Below are 23,081 nucleotides of genomic sequence, written 5' to 3' on the forward strand. Positions count from 1 at the left end.
GTGAGGAGACTTTGGGAGGCTGGATCTTGACATCTCATTTGAAACTGAATGCCTGCTAGCATAGCTTTAATACTTTGTGCTTTCAGATTGCGGGATTCAAATGAGTACACGATGAAAGCACAAACTACCGAAATTTTTGTTGGTAGAGGACTGATGAGGAGGCTGGCGCAAAAGGAAGAGTAGAAAAACCAAGCTGAGTCATATGTTTTAATAGTGCTTTTGGCTAAACCAAGTCTCATGTATTTCGAGGCAGTGTGCAGCAGATCCTGCAGGGGCTTGGACGTGTTCAAATGATGATCATCTGATTGAACGGAGGGCATGGAATGCTGGAGGGCTTGGCCTGGGGACAAATTGCTTTGAATTCCTGAAATTTGAAACGAGAAAGAGCGTCAGCTACACGATTTTGGTGCCCAGGAATATAGCTAGCTCGAAGAATGAAGTTATTGAGAACGCTCAACCAGGTTAAACGTCGCATGAGATTATTTATTATCGATGTTTTTGAGCGGCCCTTATTGATGATTTCTACCGTTGCTGCATTGTCACAGAACACGGTAATTTGTTTCCTAGCCCAACTTTTTCCCCACAGAGTGCAAGCCACGACGATGGGGTAGAGCTCATAAAGGGCTGTGGATTTGGATTCGTCATTGAGGCAATGGATTTCAGTTGGCCAGACATCTGCGAACCATTCGTTATTATAAAATCCCCCAAAACCAACAGAAGGGGCGGCATCGGTAAAGAACTGGATGGAATCTGAAGATTCCACGAAGTCATTATAAAAGAATGAAATACCATTCCATTCTTCGCATAGCAAGGACCAGAAGCGCAGATCTGCTTGACAACCTTCATCTAGAACCACCAGATCATTTAGATTTTGGACGGAATAAGCCAATTCTATTAAGCGGGATATGAACGAGCGACCGTGTGGAATTATGCGCATCGCGAAATTGAGGTGGCCTAACAGAGATAAAAGATCTCTTTTAGTGATAATGGCATTAGTCGACCGGAATTTAATAGCTGCTCTGATGCGAGACAATTTGTCTTGTGGCAGAGATGCTTGCATGAGTAAGCTGTCAAGGGTTATACCGAGAAAATCCAGGCGGGTGGACGGGCCTATTGTTTTCTCTTCTGAGAGAGGAACACCTAACTCGCTGAAAAGGTTCCTAATTGCAGAGATGTTGCGAGCTGGTGGTGATGAGGGAAAGTCGTCCAAAAGATGTAGGACGAACGGGAGTTTGTACGAGTTGTAAAGAATCCAGCATAGTGCTTCTGAGAGAGTGTTAAAAATGGAGGGGCTACTGCGGCAACCGAATGTCAATTTAACGGAATAATAAAACTTTGAATTCCATTTAATGCAAAAAAGGTTCCATTGAGAGGGGTGAAGTGGAAGGACTTTGAAGGCATCGGTAATGTCGGCCTTTCCTAGCCATGCACCGACACCTGCTAACTTAATCATCTGTATTGCGTTGTCGATGGAAGCGTAGAATAAAGAAAAGGGTTCTTTGGGAATTAGGCTGTTTATACTGGGAATTGTAGAATTGTGAGGAGCTGAGAGGTCGATGATGAGACGTTTTTTATTTGAATATTTCCTGGTGGCGACCCCTATGGGGCTTACTCTGAAGATGGGAAAGGGGAGTTTTGACAGTGGACCTATCATATATCCATTTTTAATCTCTTGTAATAGGAGTTCTTCGACCACTTTGGCTCTTTGCATGCAGATTGCAAGTTTTTACAGACATGGGTCACTTTGGGGAGCCAGCATAAACCTGCTAAAAATCCTTGGACCAAGCCGGTGATTAGGTGATTAACAAATCCTCTACTCGGGTGTTTTGACAGAGCCTTAGAGAGAGCAGGGACGTTCACAGGAGTTGATGGATGCTTCATTTTTATTTCCCCGATTTTGCAGGACGGAGCCTCCTGGGACACAGAACGTGGGTGACTGTCTGCACACCAACTACATATATGCATGAATTTACAGTTTGGATATGTACAAACATTCTCATTGAAGTTATTGCAAGTTGCTAAATTTAAGCCTGAGAATTGTACCTGTCGCTGTGAAGGATGGATAAATGAAGTGGACGCTGGATGTTTGGCCTGAGGCTGAGATCTTGAAGACAATTCTTGTATTTATAACGTTTAGAGACGATTTCATTTCTCGTAGAGTGGACAGGATGGATGCCTCGGCGGATGGACCGTGTTCTGGTGTCTTCTGCTTTTTTGATGGTATATTGTCGGCGGTTTTAAGAGAGGATGGTGGAGCACCGCGCTTCTTTGCTGGAGCTTTGCCTTTACCTTTTGGAGGAGCGCTGACTGGATTGTCGGCGTTTGAGCTGCGGTGTGCGTCATCAGTCGGATTATCTTGAGTCAAAAGGTAATCGAAGAGTTCCTCGTGGTTGAGGCCAGCTGGAACTGAAATCTTACGAACATACAATTCTTCCAAAATGCGGTGAATGGGCCACCCGGCGAGACGTTTGCGGGTGACGCGGGAGCTTCGACGCTGACGTTGGGTGTCAGAATCGTTCTCGGATTGAACCTCGACGGAGGGACCCTGGGTTTCAGGGATGAGTCCGACGTCTTCCTCTGAGGACTGAGCCTCATTCTCAGAATCAGAGATGGCAAGAGACATGGCGATCGACAGAACCAGGAGGTAGGATAACAATCTCATAAGTAAGTATGCTGAAACGCTGAGACAATTGTCTGTGATACTGCGTAGTAGTTAGGAAGCAGAGAGAGGGATGGGAATTCCCTCTGCTTAAATAGACCGCCTAATGAGGTGGATGAGTACTGTAGATGGGAGTGAAGTGTGTCACATGATGTATGTCACATGAAGTGTGTCACATGATGTATGTCACATGAAGTGTGTCACATGATGTATGTCACATGATGAGTGTCACACGATTGAAACAGCGCAGCTCGAGTTGCCTGCCAGAACTAGCTCGCCGGCGTCGCTCCATTTAATCAGTTAATCAGTTAATCAGTTAATCAGTTAATCAGTTTATCAGTTAATCAGTTTATCAGTTTATCAGTTAATCAGTTAATCAGTTGATCAGTTAATCAGTTAATCAGTTAATCAGTTAATCAGTTATCAGTTAATCCAAGTGAATGTTTCGACAGAATTTGGGGACAAACTGAAACTCTCCTAAAACAAATTACTTTTTCCTCATTCAATATTCTCAACTAACTAACTATGTATTTATATATTTATATATATACAACTTATTTATAACTTTGGCTGCAATACTTCACAAACTTTCATTCTCATCTTGACAAAAATTACGTCAAATGAAAAAAGCCACAATGGTTAAGCAGCTGTTGCATCAGGTGTTGTTGTTGTTGCATTTTGTTTGTGTTGAACTGTTTTTCTTCACACCTCTGATTGTGACACCAGGTGTGAACAAACCTCCTGTGTCACAGTCATTAGGAGACACACTAATGGAGAGGAACATGTGTGTGTGTGTGTGTGTGTGTGTGAGAGAACCCATTCAATTTTGGTGCAAATCCATGAACTTATGGAATTTCTAAGAGATGATTTAATGGATGTTGATTAAAAATACACCAGACATATTTAACCCTTGTGTTGTCCCTGCTTCCCCCGGCTGTTGGCCCCCTCACATAGCCCACCCCATATTAGGACGCACACGTAGGCAATAGACACGTGAGCAGCCCTTGCAGATGTATTTGTTACACCCGCGGCACACGTGTGAGTTTTACAGTCCTTTTTCCTGGGGCATATCTGACACCTCTTCCTCTTACTCGCCCCGAGCGGGGCTGCTGCTAGGGCTATGGAGGAGGCCGGACACTCGGGTCGAGCGTCGTAGTCAAGAGCTCTCTGTGCGGCGGCGGCGGCTTTTACAGCCTTCACAACCGCGGCGGACGCGTCCGTGCGGGGGATGCGCTCCCTTCGTGCGATGAACGGAGTCACGAGAGCCTTTCCCAGCTGCTCTAGGAACACCCTCCGCTTGTTCCGCTTGCCCAGCATCCAGTCTGGGTTGATCTCTCTCCATATCACGAAGGCGTTGTAGGCAGAGACGTCGAGAATGTTGTGAAAGACGACCCGGGGCCAGCGCGCGGTCATCCTCCTGCAGCTGTACGTTCCGATCACCTTGTCTAGGTTGTCCACGCCACCTTTGTTGCGGTTGTAGTCCAGGACGATGACCGGTTTCCCGTCCTCGTGGTCGCTGATGTCGGCCTCGGGTGCCGTGTGCTCAGGAGCACCACATTCCTGTTTTTCTTTGGGATGTAGGATACAAGAGTGGCAGTGGGCGTGAATGCGAACTTGGATGAGAACACCTCTCTTCCCTTGACCGCGAGCAGCCGGTCGGGAGCTCGGGCTTGTTCTTCCGAACAGTGCCGACCACGGTGAGCTTCCTCTCCAGGAGCTGCCGCGCGAGTTCGTAGGAGGTGAAGTAATTGTCGCACGTGACGTTACGACCGTGCAGTCCCTCCGTTACATCGAGCACTACCTGCAACCCCTGGGTCCGTTCTGGGCGTCCGCCGCTCGGCTTTCCGGTGTACACTTGCATCTTCCAAGCGTAGCTTGATTTCGCATCGCAGGCCACCCACGACTTGATCCCGTATTTCGCCGGCTTGCTGGGCATGTACTGACGGAACGGACACCGGCCTAGGGAGAAAAACAGGAGGAGAAGAGATGAGAGGAGATGAGATGAGGACGAGGACTAGCAGCCGCTATCTACATAACATAACATAACTAACATAACATAATAATAATATAAAAAAAAAAAAAGACTAACCTCTGAACGGAACTAGTTGCTCGTCCACGGTCACTTCGGGCCCCGGGTTGTAGAGGTGCGGTAGCCGCGACACCAACCCGTCCCAGACCTCTCGCACGGCCGCCAATTTGTCCGTGGCTCGTCTCGTGCGTCTCGTCTCGCGGTCGTCGAAGCGCAGAAGTCTGGAGTACGTGTGGAAGAGTTTTAGGGGCATCGTGGCACGAAATATCGCCCGGCCGCTCTCGGCGTCCCACAGGCTGGCGGCGGCCTCGCCCCGGGACCTGTACACGCCCGCTAAGATCAGCAGCCCTACGTAGGCGCGCAGGTCGGTCTCGTCCATCCCTTTCCATTCGTCACCGTATCTTCGACGACCCTCCCGATTCGTCATCTCCAGGATGATGTTCTCTACCGTCGGTGTGATGAACAGGTGGAACGTCGAGGCTAGGTCACCGGTGCGGGACGTCGCGTGGATTGTGGGGCCCCGGAGGACCCCACTTTGAGCCGCAGCAGAGGAGGAGGAAGAGGAGGAGGAGGAGGAGGAGGAGGAGGAGCAGTGGCCCTCCTCTCGGCCGTACGCCCTCGAGGACCATGTTATTTCCCCGTTTCTTGAGGGGAAGGTCTTTCTTTCCACGAGTCCGGTGGTGGTGGTGTCGCCGTGGTCTTATCCTTCTTCTTCTTCTTCTTCCAAGGATGACGAATCTGCAGAAGCATCACCCACTGGGTCTTCGTCTTCGTGACCGTCGTCGTCTTCGTAGTCACCGTCGTCGTCTTCGTCTTCTTCGCTATTGCCGTTGTCTCCGTCTCCGTCTCCGTCCTCTCTGTCTGCTTCTCGGTCTGCTTCTCCATCTCCTTGTCTGTCCGCTTCCCGGTCTGGCGTTTTCGTGTCCTCTTCGGGTTCAGAGGATGGTTGCTGGGAGAATAGCTGTTGGAGAACTTGTTCTCTGGTGAAACGCTCCTGACGCGACATCGTGCCATGGTCCGTGAGAGAGTGGCACACTGAGACTTATATGTGGGTCTAATGTACCCCCCTTGATTTCAATTGGAATCAGGTGTGGGTCTAAATGAGCCCACAGAGCACCACAGCGCCCTCTCTGGGTCTAAATGACCCCTCCCATGACAATCGAGAATGACAATCCATTGGTCTCAATTACCCCAGGAGAGTTGGATAATGACAATCCTTGGGTCACCCTAACCCTAACCCTGACCGGCCAGGGCTTGCGTATGATCACACGCACGCACTCACGCACGCACGCACATACACACACACACACAGACACACTCTGGGTCAATTCGACCCAGGAACAACACAAGGGATAAAGGACTAATATTTATTTCTCTACAGCTCAGAATTACTCTTCAACCTGCTGGTCCTGGTTCTGACAGTTTCATTCAGTGACGTCAGGAATGTCTCGTTCCCACTCACGGTGCTAAAGCAGATGTTTTGGGAAAGTGGAGAATGAAAGAGGACATTTAAGGTGAAACAGCTCAGACATCAGTGGGTTTTCTCTGCAGCTGCATGGATGTGTGTCTTTGCCTCTTACTGCCATCTAGTGCTGAGTGAGAGTGAAGGCAGCATCATGTCAGTGTGGATTCAAAGAGTCAAACAACAGCTCACATGTAAAATGATGTCCCACTTTAATGTGTGAGGACACATCACGTCAGTGTTACTGAGACGACGCTCAGCTTCATGTCCCCGAGTCAGACGAGAAGACGAATATCACCACGTCCAAAAACTTTATTCAAGATCGTCGTTGGGATCGGTACAGTAGACGTTAAATAAATGTTTGTAAAGATGTTTCTGTCATTTCAGCTCGTTCTCGTCTCACTGATGTTCGTCCAAGTGTTTCTGATCAGTTTGGTTTGAATGAGTTATTTGATGATATAAAATCTAAATATTGGTGTGTTATTGTTGAAGCCGGCTCAAATGACCCTGTGAATGTAAAACCCGGAGCTCCATGGGTCCCTGCGGCTCCTGCAGTGAGGCGACAGCGTGTTATTGGATCAACGTGGTGCAACATGTCATCATCAGGCGGAGTCCAGCACTCGGACACGAGCTTCATTCTCTCCAATCGGATTAGTTCTGCTTCAGAGGCTTCATGACGGGAAACTTCCTGTTACAATCACAGCTCCGATGAAACAACAGTCATCAACAATGATTCTAATGAGATTCATTCGTAGAGAACTTTTGAAACAAAGTGATTCACAGGAGGATAAACACCTGTAATATAAATACTAAATACATTTAAATTCATTGAGAGATGAAAGCTGTTTTTAAAATAGAACATTTTCAGGAGGCATTAAAAAGCAGCAACAGATTATTTAACTGTTGTTTTATTTGCGTTCATCCTCCTGTTGTTAACGTTTGTGTTCCAGTTGTGTTTCAGCTGCTCTGAGGACGGATCCTCGTTCTTAACACAATGAAAAGACGTGTTCGTTTCTTTACATTCATTTAATTCTCCCACAGTGGAACCAGCAGGCCGATACACAACTCTACTACATGTACACATATTAAACTTCCTTACATGATATTTATGTAGATATGTAGTAAAAACAAATATATCACACGTTAACAAACTATTAGAATTTACATATATTGAAATATATGTCAAGCCCATAAAAATATGTGTTTGTACATATTAATAAATAAAATCATATAAGTATATATATATCCATCGATAATATATAAAATAATTTAAATAGGGGCTGATATATAGGATATATGTTTTGCTCAATATTTATTTTCCTTAGATATGTACACGTTTAAGAACCACATGTATCTTAAGTGTACAACAAACATACATGTTTAACATACCGGTGTATATATTATATGCTAATATTGTAGACATATATGTTGCATACATATATATGTATCCCACATCCCAACAATAAATGTTAATATTATGTATATAAATATTAAAGATACACATGTATGTTTAAAATGAAAAGAAAAACACATATCAGCACGTGTCATTTTGTAAAGTAAATGATGTTTTAATAAACTTGCCAATATAATTCAGACAAATACTATATGTCATCATATCATATAACCACAACAAATATTTGTCATATAAATATTTTTCATATATACCTAATATATGTTTTCAACATATATTAGGTATATATGAAAAATATACCACACATGAATCCATGAGATGAATATATGTGAAAACAACACATTTATAGGTAACATATAATATTTACACATATATTTACATGTGTGTGTGTTTGCTGCTGAACTCGTCATTTCTCTGCTCGTCAGTGTTTTCATCACAGAGGAAAAAGGGACTTTGATGAAACATGAAGTTTAAAACGATTTTTCATATTCTGACACATTCTGTGAACAGCAGAACCTCTACAGGACGTTGGCCTGACAGGAACCAGGCTGCAGGATCTGAAGATTGACAATAAGTGTCACTGCCTTTCTGAACCAGGGGTAGAACAATGCGTAGATGAGTGGGTTGAGACAAGAGTTAAAGCAGAAGAGGTAAATCACAAAGGAGCCAGAGGAGGAATTGAGCAGGTGCTCTCCTGCCAGAGAAACTCCGTAATATGGACAGAAACAAAAGAGAAAGACGAGGACGAGGACACCGAGAGTTCTGGCTGCTTTCAGCTCCGACCTCCTGGAGATCACGGTCGCTGAGAGCTGCAGCGTGACGCCTGTGACGTGGCAGCGCATCGCACGGGCCTGAGACACGGCCACCACAAACACCCTCGTGTACAGAACCACGATCACAGTGATGGGAACAACGAAGGTCAGGACCAGGTCCACGGCTCCTGCAACATAACCAATGACGATCAGACATTCTCCGTAGCAGGAGTTGAGCCTGCCCGGACGCATCAGGTCGTCCTTCACGTAGAGGCTGTTGTAGAAAACAGAGCCGAGCCAACACGCACACACACACACTTTGACTCTCCCCTCAGTGACTCTGGTCCCGTAACGCAGAGGGTCACAAATGGCCACGTAGCGGTCGACAGATATCAGCACCATGTCTCCGACTGAGGCCGAGGTGACGATCAACGACACATAAATACAGAGAGAACACACCAGATCCCCGAGGAACCAGCAGGACTCCTTCCTGAGGATTTGTACGGGCATCAGCAGGAGGCCCACGAGTAAATCTGAGACGGCCAGAGAGAGGAGGAGGATGTTGGTGGGAGTGTGGAGCTGCCTGGAGAGAGAGAGAGAGAGAGAGAGAGAGAGAGAGAGAGAGAGAGAGAGAGAGAGAGAGAGAGACAGACAGAGAGAGAGAGAACATTCATCCAACAGGAGCAAAGAACAAACAATGGATCTGCCTCGTCTATAATGTGAATAAAGTAAAAGATCAAATCAGATGGACTCTTTGTGTAACTACAGTGTCGGAGCGTGTGAGAGGTGTTCCTGCCTGAAGTGGGAGATGGCGATGATGACGAGCAGGTTGAGAGCCACCGTGAGCACGGACACCGAGTACGGAACCACGTGCACCAGCACGGCTTCAGGCCAGGTGGAGGTGGGCCTCCTGCAGGAGGTGTTGGTGTGAAGTGGAAAGCAGAGCTGCGCCCCGTCCTCCATCTTCAGAGATCCCTGGTTACCTCCTGTAATTGCCTCTCTTACAGCTTCTCAATTTATCCTCCTCGTTCTCTCTCGTCGGTTGGACTCTGACGTCCCTCGTCTCCATCTCTGAGGGACGTCCTCTCTCACTGTCTCACAGCAGAAGACAGAAAAACAACAGAGCTATCACATTCTGGTTGTTTTCCAGATTCATACAAAGCCTCTTTGACCTTTGACCAATGAAATGTAATCACTTCACCTTTGAGTGAAAAACTGGTCAAAAGTCAGTTTATCAGTTAAACAGTTAAACAGTTAAACAGTTAAACAGTTAAACAGTTAAACAGTTTATCAGTTAATCAGTTTATCAGTTTATCAGTTAATCAGTTTATCAGTTTATCAGTTAAACAGTTAAACAGTTAAACAGTTTATCAGTTAAACAGTTAATCAGTTCAGTCAGACAACTCACGTTTGAATGTTTATTCAACAGTAGAACAGGTTTAGTGTTTGGCGTCTAGGCTCCGACTTAATCACTCCCCCATATGATACACAGGAATGATGGGAGTGATGAGCTAATACTGTAACTCCCCAAAACTGCGCAAATTCGGAGCCTGACGGTTGGATCGGTATCTGCTATGTGTGCGCCATTCACCGCCGCGGCGTGGCCATTCTCCGTTGGTGCATTGGCCTGCGGGAGAATATACTACTTAGTGACACTGCATAAGGTTAGAGGGGAATGTACTACCATGTGAATGTGGATCCTCGGAAGCATGTAACAGTGAATAACCAGCGGATCGAATGCTCTAAACCCAGCAACCACCAGATTTGCAATGAACAGAATTTTACATCGGAACAGATATACACTTTATTCAGGCTCAAGGGGGCAGGAACTCATGATCTTTTGGGCATGCAGAATGTCCTCCTTATGGAACCTGACGTAGCGTTGGTATGCAGAGGATGACCAGCGGCCCAGGGATTTAAGAGTGGCGGCAGGCAGATGTAGAGCTGCAGTCGTCGCTGCACCAATTCTTAATGAGTGAGGAGAGTAATGTTCGGGTGGTAGGCCACAGCTCCGGACCAGATCATGAAGCATAGTAGAAAACCAGGATCTCGTCATGGGTTTGCAGCCATCGGTGGTGAAGAGAGGTGCCAATCGATGGGTTTGGAAGCGGTGATGCAGAAATTTTGTCATGGAAGAGAAGGGGCAGAAAGAAGTATTATTTTGTGCAATGTAAATTAGAGTGCCTTGACTAAATCTATCCGTTTTAAATACACTGAGTACATGTGCTCTTCTAGTGTTACATCAGAAAGAGTGAGGTCATGCTGGGGATCAAAGGCAAGAGACCTTGTAGTGTATTCACCACACCTTAGAAACCCAAAGAAAGCCATCAATAGGACAGTTTCCAGCATCGAATCGAAGTACGGTGAAAAACAACCCTGTCTTAACCTTAATACCAATTTGTGCACCAGTGCAATAGTGAGGGGAAGTCTTTGGTCTTTGCCTGGAGGACGTGCCTTTTTAAGGCCATTGAGGATCAGCTGGATGGAGGGATTCGTGAGGAGACTTTGGGAGGCTGGATCTTGACATCTCATTTGAAACTGAATGCCTGCTAGCATAGCTTTAATACTTTGTGCTTTCAGATTGCGGGATTCAAATGAGTACACGATGAAAGCACAAACTACCGAAACTTTTGTTGGTAGAGGACTGATGAGGAGGCTGGCGCAAAAGGAAGAGTAGAAAAACCAAGCTGAGTCATATGTTTTAATAGTGCTTTTGGCTAAACCAAGTCTCATGTATTTCGAGGCAGTGTGCAGCAGATCCTGCAGGGGCTTGGACGTGTTCAAATGATGATCATCTGATTGAACGGAGGGCATGGAATGCTGGAGGGCTTGGCCTGGGGACAAATTGCTTTGAATTCCTGAAATTTGAAACGAGAAAGAGCGTCAGCTACACGATTTTGGTGCCCAGGAATATAGCTAGCTCGAAGAATGAAGTTATTGAGAACGCTCAACCAGGTTAAACGTCGCATGAGATTATTTATTATCGATGTTTTTGAGCGGCCGTTATTGATGATTTCTACCGTTGCTGCATTGTCACAGAACACGGTAATTTGTTTCCTAGCCCAACTTTTTCCCCACAGAGTGCAAGCCACGACGATGGGGTAGAGCTCATAAAGGGCTGTGGATTTGGATTCGTCATTGAGGCAATGGATTTCAGTTGGCCAGACATCTGCGAACCATTCGTTATTATAAAATCCCCCAAAACCAACAGAAGGGGCGGCATCGGTAAAGAACTGGATGGAATCTGAAGATTCCACGAAGTCATTATAAAAGAATGAAATACCATTCCATTCTTCGCATAGCAAGGACCAGAAGCGCAGATCTGCTTGACAACCTTCATCTAGAACCACCAGATCATTTAGATTTTGGACGGAATAAGCCAATTCTATTAAGCGGGATATGAACGAGCGACCGTGTGGAATTATGTGCATCGCGAAATTGAGGTGGCCTAACAGAGATAAAACATCTCTTTTAGTGATAATGGCATTAGTCGACCGGAATTTAATAGCTGCTCTGATGCGAGACAATTTGTCTTGTGGCAGAGATGCTTGCATGAGTAAGCTGTCAAGGGTTATACCGAGAAAATCCAGGCGGGTGGACGGGCCTATTGTTTTCTCTTCTGAGAGAGGAACACCTAACTCGCTGAAAAGGTTCCTAATTGCAGAGATGTTGCGAGCTGGTGGTGATGAGGGAAAGTCTATGACTAGGAAATCGTCCAAAAGATGTAGGACGAACGGGAGTTTGTACGAGTTGTAAAGAATCCAGCATAGTGCTTCTGAGAGAGTGTTAAAAATGGAGGGGCTACTGCGGCAACCGAATGTCAATTTAACGGAATAATAAAACTTTGAATTCCATTTAATACAAAAAAGGTTCCATTGAGAGGGGTGAAGTGGAAGGACTTTGAAGGCATCGGTAATGTCGGCCTTTCCTAGCCATGCACCGACACCTGCTAACTTAATCATCTGTATTGCGTTGTCGATGGAAGCGTAGAATAAAGAAAAGGGTTCTTTGGGAATTAGGCTGTTTATACTGGGAATTGTAGAATTGTGAGGAGCTGAGAGGTCGATGATGAGACGTTTTTTATTTGAATATTTCCTGGTGGCGACCCCTATGGGGCTTACTCTGAAGATGGGAAAGGGGAGTTTTGACAGTGGACCTATCATATATCATTTTTAATCTCTTGTAATAGGAGTTCTTCTACCACTTCTGGCTCTTTGCATGCAGATTGCAAGTTTTTACAGACATGGGTCACTTTGGGGAGCCAGCATAAACCTGCTAAAAATCCTTGGACCAAGCCGGTGATTAGGTGATTAACAAATCCTCGACTCGGGTGTTTTGACAGAGCCTTAGAGAGAGCAGGGACGTTCACAGGAGTTGATGGATGCTTCATTTTTATTTCCCCGATTTTGCAGGACGGAGCCTCCTGGGACACAGAACGTGGGTGACTGTCTGCACACCAACTACATATATGCATGAATTTACAGTTTGGATATGTACAAACATTCTCATTGAAGTTATTGCAAGTTGCTAAATTTAAGCCTGAGAATTGTACCTGTCGCTGTGAAGGATGGATAAATGAAGTGGACGCTGGATGTTTGGCCTGAGGCTGAGATCTTGAAGACAATTCTTGTATTTATAACGTTTAGAGACGATTTCATTTCTCGTAGAGTGGACAGGATGGATGCCTCGGCGGATGGACCGTGTTCTGGTGTCTTCTGCTTTTTTGATGGTATATTGTCGGCGGTTTTAAGAGAGGATGGTGGAGCACCGCGCTTCTTTGCTGGAGCTTTGCCTTTACCTTTTGGAGGAGCGCTGACTGGATTCTCGGCGTTTGAGCTGCGGTGTGCGTCATCAGTCGGATTATCTTGAGTCAAAAGGTAATCGAAGAGTTCCTCGTGGTTGAGGCCAGCTGGAACTGAAATCTTACAAACATACAATTCTTCCAAAATGCGGTGAATGGGCCACCCGGCGAGACGTTTGCGGGTGACGCGGGAGCTTCGACGCTGACGTTGGGTGTCAGAATCGTTCTCGGATTGAACCTCGACGGAGGGAACCTGGGTTTCAGGGATGAGTCCGACGTCTTCCTCTGAGGACTGAGCCTCATTCTCAGAATCAGAGATGGCAAGAGACATGGCGATCGACAGAACCAGGAGGTAGGATAACAATCTCATAAGTAAGTATGCTGAAACGCTGAGACAATTGTCTGTGATACTGCGTAGTAGTTAGGAAGCAGAGAGAGGGATGGGAATTCCCTCTGCTTAAATAGATCGCCTAATGAGGTGGATGAGTACTGTAGATGGTAGTGGCGAGTGAAGTGTGTCACATGATGTATGTCACATGAAGTGTGTCACATGATGTATGTCACATGATGTATGTCACATGAAGTGTGTCACATGATGTATGTCACATGAAGTGTGTCACATGATGTATGTCACATGATGAGTGTCACACGATTGAAACAGCGCAGCTCGAGTTCCCTGCCAGAACTAGCTCGCCGGCGTCGCTCCATTTAATCAGTTAATCAGTTAATCAGTTAATCAGTTTATCAGTTAATCAGTTAATCAGTTAATCAGTTAATCAGTTTATCAGTTAATCAGTTAATCAGTTTATCAGTTAATCTGTTAATCAGTTAATCAGTTTATCAGTTAATCAGTTGATCAGTTAATCAGTTAATCAGTTAATCAGTTAATCAGTTTATCAGTTAATCTGTTAATCAGTTAATCAGTTTATCAGTTAATCAGTTGATCAGTTAATCAGTTAATCAGTTAATCAGTTTATCAGTTAATCAGTTGATCAGTTAATCAGTTAATCAGTTAATCAGTTAATCTAAGTGAATGTTTGGACAGAATTTGGGGACAAACTGAAACTCTCCTAAAACAAATTACTTTTTCCTCATTCAATATTCTCAACTAACTAACTATGTATTTATATATTTATATATATACAACTTATTTATAACTTTGGCTGCAATACTTCACAAACTTTCATTCTCATCTTGACAAAAATTACGTCAAATGAAAAAAGCCACAATGGTTCAGCAGCTGTTGCATCAGGTGTTGTTGTTGTTGCATTTTGTGTTTGTGTTGAACTGTTTTTCTTCACACCTCTGATTGTGACACCAGGTGTGAACAAACCTCCTGTGTCACAGTCATTAGGAGACACACTAATGGAGAGGAACGTGTGTGTGTGTGTGTGTGTGTGTGTGTGTGTGTGTGTGTGTGTGTGTGTGTGTGTGTGTGTGTGAGACAAACACTGATCCACAGAGAGTCGAAGTTCAGTTCTGCACATTAACTTTCGTTAACTTTATTCACGCTGCTTTACATTTGAATCCAGATTTTCTTCTTCTACTGTTTAATTCTCTACTTCCTGTGATTGGTCCAAAAGTCCAAACTATCCAACAAAGTGTTTTCACTCTGGATCAGAACCAGGTTCAGTTTGATCCAGACCCAGAACTCCTCTTGGTCTGAGGAACCTTTCACACCTGATGTTTAGGACTGAACTGAAGAGTCTGAAGCTCTGAACCAAACCAGGTGTGAACGAGTCCTGAGTCCGATTCACAGAAGAACATTTTACTGGAGGAAATGAATCACTCTCATATTTTACTTCCACAGGAAAAGACATATGTGAGTCTGGATCAGCTGATCAGAGTAAAGAGCAGTCATGTGAATACTTGGAGGGTTTGAGTGTAAATTTATTATTATTAATAAAGATTATTATTCACATGTCATCTCCAGCTCAACAGTGTTTTTACATGAAACTGTGGTGAAGTGAGTCAGATGAAGAAGCGTCGTGGCACCGAGCTGCAGCCGTTCAGCTCTCACACCTCATGGATCCATCTTCCTTCCGCGACTGGATCCGAGAACATTTTGGACATTTCTTCTCCACAAAACAGTGTTTGTGAAAACAGGTCCTGCAAACTGAGAGGACAGAGACGCAGTCAATCAGGGGTTTGTCCCTTTATTTCCTCCAGTTGACTGATACGAGGACGACTTCACACCTCCACTAAGGCCCAGCACTCAAATATCAATCTGCACCAAATCACACACACTCATAAATATCGGATATGTAAATATGTCTGATTGTTTCATCAGCATTCATAAAATTATTCTCTAAGAAATCTGTGAAATGTTGAAAAACAAAGAGATAAAAAAAACACTTGATCCAGATTCGCATCAAAAATGTAACGAGTTCTGTTCTGACCCATAAAACATCCAGATTACTTTCATCTGTTCAGCAGGAACTAACAAACAAAGAAATGGACCGGGGTGAAAACATAACCTCCTTGGTGGAGGGAACTACTTGAAAGTTCAGGTTGTGCTGTTTTATCACAGGACTTGTTCCCTGCAGGATGAAACCTGCTCGTACCTGGACAGCGGCTGCAGGCGTCGCTCTGAAAGGGAAAGAGGACGTTTCCTTCTCTGCAGAATTCACAGATGAAACCTCGAGCCAGACAAAGCTGCGACAGACAGAACATGTGTTACAATAGAAGAGAGAAAGTCTAAAACATAAAACACTAAGTTCAGTGCTCAGGTCATGTGACGACGCTCTGTGGCTTCAGGCCAAACATCTGTGGTGTTTATCATTAACCCATGTGGGCGTGGTCTCACTGACTCCTGATTGGTTCAAACAGAAAAACAGAAATGTACAATCTGAGAGTGCGGCGTCTTATTACGACACATTTTGGATTGTGTTTGCGTCACCAGCTTGTTCCACTCTCACAACTTTTGCTACTTTGAGCAGCTGCACTTTCTGCAGCTCGGCCGCCACATAGCTAGCTGATTAGCTTTGTCACTGCTGCACAATGCATCCTGGGATACGTTGGCCTGAGACCAATCCACCATTGGTTGCTCGTTATCGGCCAAGTCACGCTGCTGTGACGCAGTCGGTCTTCAGATAGGACCCCCGCAGGATGAGGACGCTGAACTGGGTCACATGTCCACATTATATTTGTTTTATTTGAGACTGACCTCGCAGTCTTCAACGTGACTGATGGCGGCGTGCACCACGGCTTTGACCTGCGCCACAAGCTGACCCTTCCTCAGCCTCAAGAGGTCGTCCATGGAGAGGAGGGGCGGCTGCTGGAGGACGAGGTGAGAGGGAAGCTGATCGATCTCAGTCATCACCCTGAGACACAAACACAGGTCACAAGTGATGAGGTCCATGTTCGTACCTGAGACCAGCAGGAACCTCAGGGGACCGGGTCACAGGTCAGAGTTCAGGTGGGACAGGATCAGCGGAGGAATCGGCCACATGTCCTGGGCCACATCAGAAGTTCACTACGTAAACTGAACTATCAAAAGAACTAAGATTCTGAAATTAAAGACGACTTTATCCACAACATCTGAAATTTTAAAAAAGTCGAGATAAGTAGAAAAGTAAGTACGTAACTGGATGAAGAATTTAACTTGTCCAAAACACAAATTGTTGTTCTTGGCTCCGGGAACACAAATAGTCGAACACTGCCATCTACTGGAAACCTGTATTCTTACAATCAGCCCCTGAAGTCCGAACCTCGTCATGTTGTGAATAAGAGAAGGATTTTAGTGTGTGACTGATGGTTCCTGTTCAGACTGATAAGTTCTTTCTACCTTTCAGACAATCGGCAGGTTTTCAGCAGCCTCCTGACGCCCAACAGCTGATCCAGCAGCTCCTGGAGAAAGAAGACGGGAAGGAAAGAAGAAACAAGGAAAGGACAGAAGGAATTGAGATCAGAATTACAATCTTCCAAAAAAATGTATTTAAAATTCAGCATTCTGTTAAACAATATTTGATGATGTCACTTTGGACTCTTGAATGTTATTTTTCAGAATTTTATTTTATGAAGATAAAGTCAATAGTAGTTTTATTACAGTAGAAAACATCAAAAATAACAACAAAGATTAAGGATGAGGACAATTTTTAAAGTGCATTTTTATATAAAAGTGTTGAATATGTGGCGCAATGAAAAGAAATTCAAGATTCTTTGTTTGATATAAAAGTAGAACTTATTATTATTATAGTTATTCTTCTTCTCATTGTTGGTGGGCTCACCCTGAACCGGTGCAGCTCCCTCACTTGGCTGCAGAGCTTCTTACAAACACAGCTCAGGTCAAACAGAGGCAGAAACCAAAATGAGTCCAGCAGCTGTCTGGAGAAATCACTCACCGGGAATCTGTCATGAAGAAGAAGAACGAAATGAAGAATATCAGCAACGGTTTCCTTCAACAATCAATTTAATGTCTCATCAATAAAACCTCAGATGAAGGTAAATATAGTTTTTTCTTTCACTCGTGAGAACAATTTAAAAAAGACTATTTTTTATTGGTGTGTTTTTTATGACCTGTTAAAATCCCAGCAGGACAGAACTCGAGCAGGAATCACAGCCTCCGAGCCGCCGTGACAACAGTCACAGAAATACCTGTCGGATTTATAATGAGTTAATGTTTGTATTCATTCAATATGAAGCTTGATGTCCAGAAGACAAGAAAACACTTCCCCTGTAAAACACTGATAAGAACAGACGATGTACGAACCTGCCCAGGTATTCACAGTACTTCAGTTTCTTCATGTATCCTGGTGACAGAGATACTCATGAATATTATCCTTACTGTCACTCTGAAGGAACATAACCATATAATGGACCAACTGGACCTTGTTTACTCACTGGGCTCCACCTCCGTCCCACATCCTGCACACAGGAAGTGTTGAGAGGCCACGACGTCACTGCGTCTGTCGGAGGAAACAACGTTACAGCAGCTTTCCTCTCTTTCCCCTTGTTTCTGTGTCTTGAGTCAGATGTGGTGAAACCTGAGCGTCGGCTGAACGGTGAAGATGATCTGGAGACGAGGAGGAGCCCAGCTCAGGGATCCTCTCATCCTGGTCCTCAGTCTGATCTCCTCTGTCAGGCTGCCGCCGCTCGCCGCCACGCTTCCTGTGCCCGGTAACTTCAGACAGTGGAAACAGGGGGGGGGGGGGGGTCAAGGAAGGTCAATGCAATGTCAACCATCATGTTCTGAAGCCTCAGTTTCTCCGGCACCATCTTGTTTTTTAAAACCAGAGGTAACCATTTTTTGAGCGGGAGGGGTGGAGCCTGGCTGAGAGCTCGAGGACACGCCCACCTACACCTGCCACCTGCACTCTTTGGACGGTACAAACTGTCAATCACTCTGTGATATCCCCCCCCCCCAACACATCTGGTGCTTTATGGTCTGTTTGACTCTAAATGATCATAATTCACTAAATGAACATCAGCTGTTTGAAGAAGACTTGAAACTAGAGACTGAGACAGAAACTCCTGAATGTTTCCTGACGTTATAAAGTGAGAAGTCACTTTCTATAGACTTCTATAGAAACTACCAGAGGAGTCGCCCCCTGCTGGTCAGTACACAGAACACAGGTTTCAGACACTAACACATTAGCTCCACTTTACGGACCTGGAGTCTGAATAGTTTTATATCCAGTCTGTGGTGTTTAGTCTCTCAATGAGTTGTGGGTGTATCATGAAATCACCTCCTGAAGTGAGCTGCGGAGGCTTTGCCGTCCCCCCCGAGGCTCATGGGACGGAAGCCAGCTCCTCCTGAAGTCCAGCACCAGCCGCTGGGCCAGCCACTCCGCACTGCATCATGGGACATCGCAGGTCAGAACCAATGTAAAGACGTGGAGCCGGTTAAAGTTTGTTCTTCTTACCTTCGGAGGGTCAGTGTCACGTCTCCTCCACCGTCTGAAAGTAAAACACAACATGATTCTCATGCTTGTTGGTTTGTCACAAAAACTCCTCAACAGGTTTCCAGCTGAAGACGGGAACATCGACAAGTCAATGGGCCTTTTCAACGTCAGACATTCCGAGGACTGGTATCTGTGAGTGAGTGTGATTGACTGTGCGATGCTGTCGGGTGGAGGTTTGTGGTTTATTTCTAATGTTTCTATGTGAAACACGTTTGTATGAAGATTCAGAATCTGGTCCCACGGGTTCACCTTCAGATTCAGCGTCAGTGGAGACGACACAGGTCGGTTGATGCTCGTCTTCTTTTGTGCGTCTGTTTGACTGTCTCTGTCTGTTGTCGTTTTCTTGTGTGCGTCTGTGTGTGTTTGTCTGTCTCTGTCTGTTGTCGTGCTGTGTGTGTGTGTCTGTTGTGGTAGTGCGTCGCTTGTCCCTCAGAGTCCACTTCACAGCTTCCAGAGCCTCCAGCACCAGGTCCACCACCACGAAGTGAGCGTTCTCCTGTCGTTAACACAGGAAGTGTGACATCATCATTAGTTCATCGGATCAGAACCGACAACATTCAACAGAACATCAGTGAGATGAGAACGACCAGAAATGACAGAAGCCATCTTTAAAAACATTTATTTATGTGTCCCATCTGCTAACATGGAGGAGGAGGAGGGGTTTGTGACCTGTACAGCAGCCAGACACCAGGGGGCGATTTGGCTTCACTTTAGGGATGTCGTCATGTCGTCCATCTTTATTTACAGTCTGATTCTCAACTTGTAAAATAGTTTTTTAGTCTAAAAACTATTTTAAATTCACACGTCTACGTGTAAAATACAGAGTTACAAAAAATTTGCAGTAATTTTAACTAAAAGTTTTAAACTCACCTTTTCCAGCTCACAGCTCATTTTAAAGAAGTCTGCAGAGAATTCAGGGAAACTACTTCTGTGTTTGGAAGAGAGACCTGACCACACACACACACACACACACACACACACACACACACACACACACACACACACACACACACACACACACACACACACACGGTTGGTTCTGACTTATTTTCACTTCTGAAACTTTCAGTTCATTGTGGTGATTTTTCACTTCAGTATTTTCGTGTTCCAGATGTTTCTTCCTGTAACGTTTCACTCTTCGTCACCATCAGACAGTTTCTCACCGTTAGGAAGCAACAAAATGACAAAGGACATTCACTCCATGTGATTGTCTCCAAGACAACAACACTTCTGCCCAGATGTTTATCAGGTCGTTCATGTTCCTGAGAGGCTGAACCACAGTGTCTCTGCACCGTGAACAGAACTAAATCCTATAAACCTCTTTATCTGAGGAACAATAAGTTTTAAGATTTGTTGTTTGGACAGAGCAGCTGTTCTCTACCTGCTGTGGGAGGGGCTTCACAGCTGGTTGGGCGCCGCCCTCTGTGCTCCCCAGCCAATCCCTGTTGTCCGCTGGAAGGGAGGTGGAAGAGCGAGGTCAGAAAATGGTTCAGATTAGATGAGACGCGGTGCTGCTTGTTGTCCTGGAGCGAAGACGAGCGAGGACAGTCCTCCTCCGTCCTGACGAGTGTGGGACGTCCACGCTGATCCAGGCACAGAGAACCAGGAGACGAGCTGTCAAACAATAGTTTACATTATGTATAAATGTCAACGTGAGTATTATCAACTGAATCTGTAGTTTCTTTATATAAAGATGGACGACACCATATCCATGTCCCATCTGCTAACATGGAGGAGGCGGGTCTTATGAGCGACACCGCAGTCAGCCACCAGGGGGCGATTCAGAGGTTTTCTTCACTTTTGTCTTTTTTTACTCCCGACATCAACTTCAAAAACACATTTGAGCTCCAAGTTACTTCAGTTACTAATGAAGTTACTTCAGTTACTCATGAAGTTACTTCAGTTACTCATGAAGTTACTTCAGTTACTCATGAAGTTACTTCAGTTACTCATGAAGTTACTTTATGACTCGTGTCTTCATGACTTCGATGGCGTTCAGTTGAACCTGGACAGAGTTTCACAGTGTGTAGTTACCGGGATGCGGAGGCTTCTCCTCCGTGCCAGGAGACGGGCCTGTGGCGTCTGGAGATGACGGGACTGCTCCTCAGGAGGAGGAAGCGCTCGACCTCTGGAGGAGACAAGTCGTCCCTGAGTCTGACGCTCTCCTCTCTGCCTTCCTCACCATCACCATCATCATCCTCACCCTTGTCCCTGTTGTGTGGAGCAGAGCTGGAGTGTGAGGTCGACTGGGGGGGGCGGGAATTCAGATGTTTCCTCTTAGTGAAACCTGTCTGTGGAGGCTGATGGGAAAACGTGGTCGTTTCTCCTCCAGCAGTTTCTGGTGGCAGCAGAAGAAGAAGTGGAATCGATCCTGAAGCAGCTGATGGACGAGGAGACAGAGATGTGGATTTTATTAAAGGAGACACATGATGTTTCTATTTGTTTCCTGTCTTGTTATAAAGTCTCTTTTCTGAAAAGTTAAAAAGCCCAAACTCTGAGGCTCCTGATCCACATCATTGTGATGTCATGTTAAATTTGCATAGGACACGTCTGAAGGAAGGATTCTCTATCATCAGTAGTATGAGTGTTCATATAGTGAAATAAATATAAGGTTATATATATGATATGTACAGACAGTTGATGGAATAGAAGCTGCTGTACCTGTGTGTGGAGCCTGCAGGGGGATCGAACCTGTGGCTGCTGGGACAGATGTTGTCGACTCTGTGAACGACTCCTCACACCAGCCGACAGATGTGGAGGTCATGGCCCCGACGTCTGCAGAGGAGGAGACAGAACGTTGTGAACTGGAGCAGCTGAGACACAACATCTGTAACAAACCCCGACGGTTCCTACAGGAAGTCCCTCAGGGTTCAGACTGGGTTTCTGAGCAGGATGTTTCATCACTGACGTTTCTTCACATGAAGCAACTTCAACAAACAAGAACATCACACGACATACAGAATAAATGATGTAGAATAGATATGCATTTATTTTTATATTTTACAATTTAAGTTTTACATATTTGACTATATTTGTGTTTTCTATTTAATTATAGTTATTTATGGTAAAGTTGATGGAAAAACTGTAAATTATCAAACGTCCACATTTCTTTGTCATTAGGCTTTGATGACAACAAAACAATGTCTAATATATGTGTGTGTGTGTGTGTGTGTGTGTGTAAAAACATATTGGACGATGTATTGTGAACAGCATTGACCTACGATACTAACTTTAATCTCTTTAGTTTCACTTTTTATTCCTGTTTATAATCTGCAGGTTTTTTTAATGGATCATTCAAAGTCTGATTTCTTAAACATTTTAATCATAAAAGACCTGATTTATGAAGTAATACAGAGAGAACTTTTTAAACTTTAATATGGCAAGAAAAGTAAACACTGGTCTCAACCAATGTTCAGATTTGGTTCTGAATAAATCCTCATGTTAGATTTAAACGGACAATTTCAGAAAACTTGAAAAACAAAACAAACAATCATCATTGTATGAGCGGAGGAAGTTTCATTGAGAAATCTCATCAGAACAATCCAGACGATAAATCAAAATAAATCTGAAGACTCACCGTTTTATTACGACTGAACAGACGCAGAGACGAAGAAACCTGTGTACATGCACCACAACACACACACACACACACACACACACACACACACACACACACACACACACACACACACACACACACACACACACACAGGAAGAACACTTCCTGTATTTAACAGTTTCTCCTCAGAACAGCTGCTTACGGTAATAAACCTCGGTCACGTCTTTATTTAGGAGCTAACGCTAATCACAGTTTAAATCAACTCATGCTTTTATTTTTCTGTTCATATTCTTTCATTAAATGAAAAAACTGATTTGTGTCTGAAAATATTCTGAAGCAACATAAGTTAATATTTGTAATTTCCTCTTGTCACAGAGGAAGCAGCTGCAGTCACATGTCATGTTGAACTGTAAAAAACGTCCTGCTTTATACATTACACTTCATATACTAAACTGTATATACACTATGGACACTATATATATATATATATATATATATATCAGCA

At 44.6% G+C, this 23,081-nt stretch overlaps 2 protein-coding genes across 6 annotated transcripts; both read right to left on the reverse strand.

Annotated features, from left to right (window-relative positions):
* Window positions 1–7,983: 7,983 nt before the first annotated feature.
* Window positions 7,984–9,278, reverse strand: LOC117754463 (trace amine-associated receptor 13c-like). The gene is made up of 2 exons (XM_034573329.1): window positions 9,110–9,278; window positions 7,984–8,896 (listed from the first exon to the last, which is right to left on the reverse strand). Exons 1-2 carry the CDS (start codon window positions 9,274–9,276, stop codon window positions 8,080–8,082), a joined length of 984 nt encoding a protein of 327 aa, XP_034429220.1. The 5' UTR covers window positions 9,277–9,278; the 3' UTR covers window positions 7,984–8,079.
* Window positions 9,279–14,824: 5,546 nt separating this feature from the next.
* On the reverse strand, window positions 14,825–22,679 carry rubcnl (rubicon like autophagy enhancer). 5 transcript variants are annotated; one of them, XM_034573294.1, is made up of 18 exons: window positions 22,595–22,679; window positions 21,679–21,792; window positions 21,052–21,397; window positions 20,399–20,631; window positions 19,888–19,964; window positions 19,267–19,513; window positions 18,979–19,012; window positions 18,802–18,907; window positions 18,100–18,236; window positions 17,957–18,021; window positions 17,826–17,865; window positions 17,633–17,710; window positions 17,344–17,464; window positions 16,902–16,963; window positions 16,281–16,437; window positions 15,679–15,769; window positions 15,096–15,230; window positions 14,825–14,986 (listed from the first exon to the last, which is right to left on the reverse strand). In XM_034573294.1, exons 2-17 carry the CDS (start codon window positions 21,779–21,781, stop codon window positions 15,124–15,126), a joined length of 2,004 nt encoding a protein of 667 aa, XP_034429185.1. In that variant the 5' UTR covers window positions 21,782–21,792; window positions 22,595–22,679; the 3' UTR covers window positions 14,825–14,986; window positions 15,096–15,123. The 5 variants fall into 5 exon arrangements, 4 of the variants coding, with proteins under 4 accessions (XP_034429185.1, XP_034429187.1, XP_034429186.1 ...); XM_034573296.1 differs by lacking the exon at window positions 14,825–14,986 and having other exon boundaries at window positions 14,987–15,230; window positions 21,052–21,355; XM_034573295.1 differs by lacking the exon at window positions 14,825–14,986 and having other exon boundaries at window positions 14,987–15,230; window positions 21,052–21,388.
* Window positions 22,680–23,081: the final 402 nt, after the last annotated feature.

The sequence above is a fragment of the Hippoglossus hippoglossus genome, chromosome 21 (assembly GCF_009819705.1).
Source record: "Hippoglossus hippoglossus isolate fHipHip1 chromosome 21, fHipHip1.pri, whole genome shotgun sequence".
NCBI classification, from domain to species: Eukaryota; Metazoa; Chordata; class Actinopteri; order Pleuronectiformes; family Pleuronectidae; genus Hippoglossus; species Hippoglossus hippoglossus.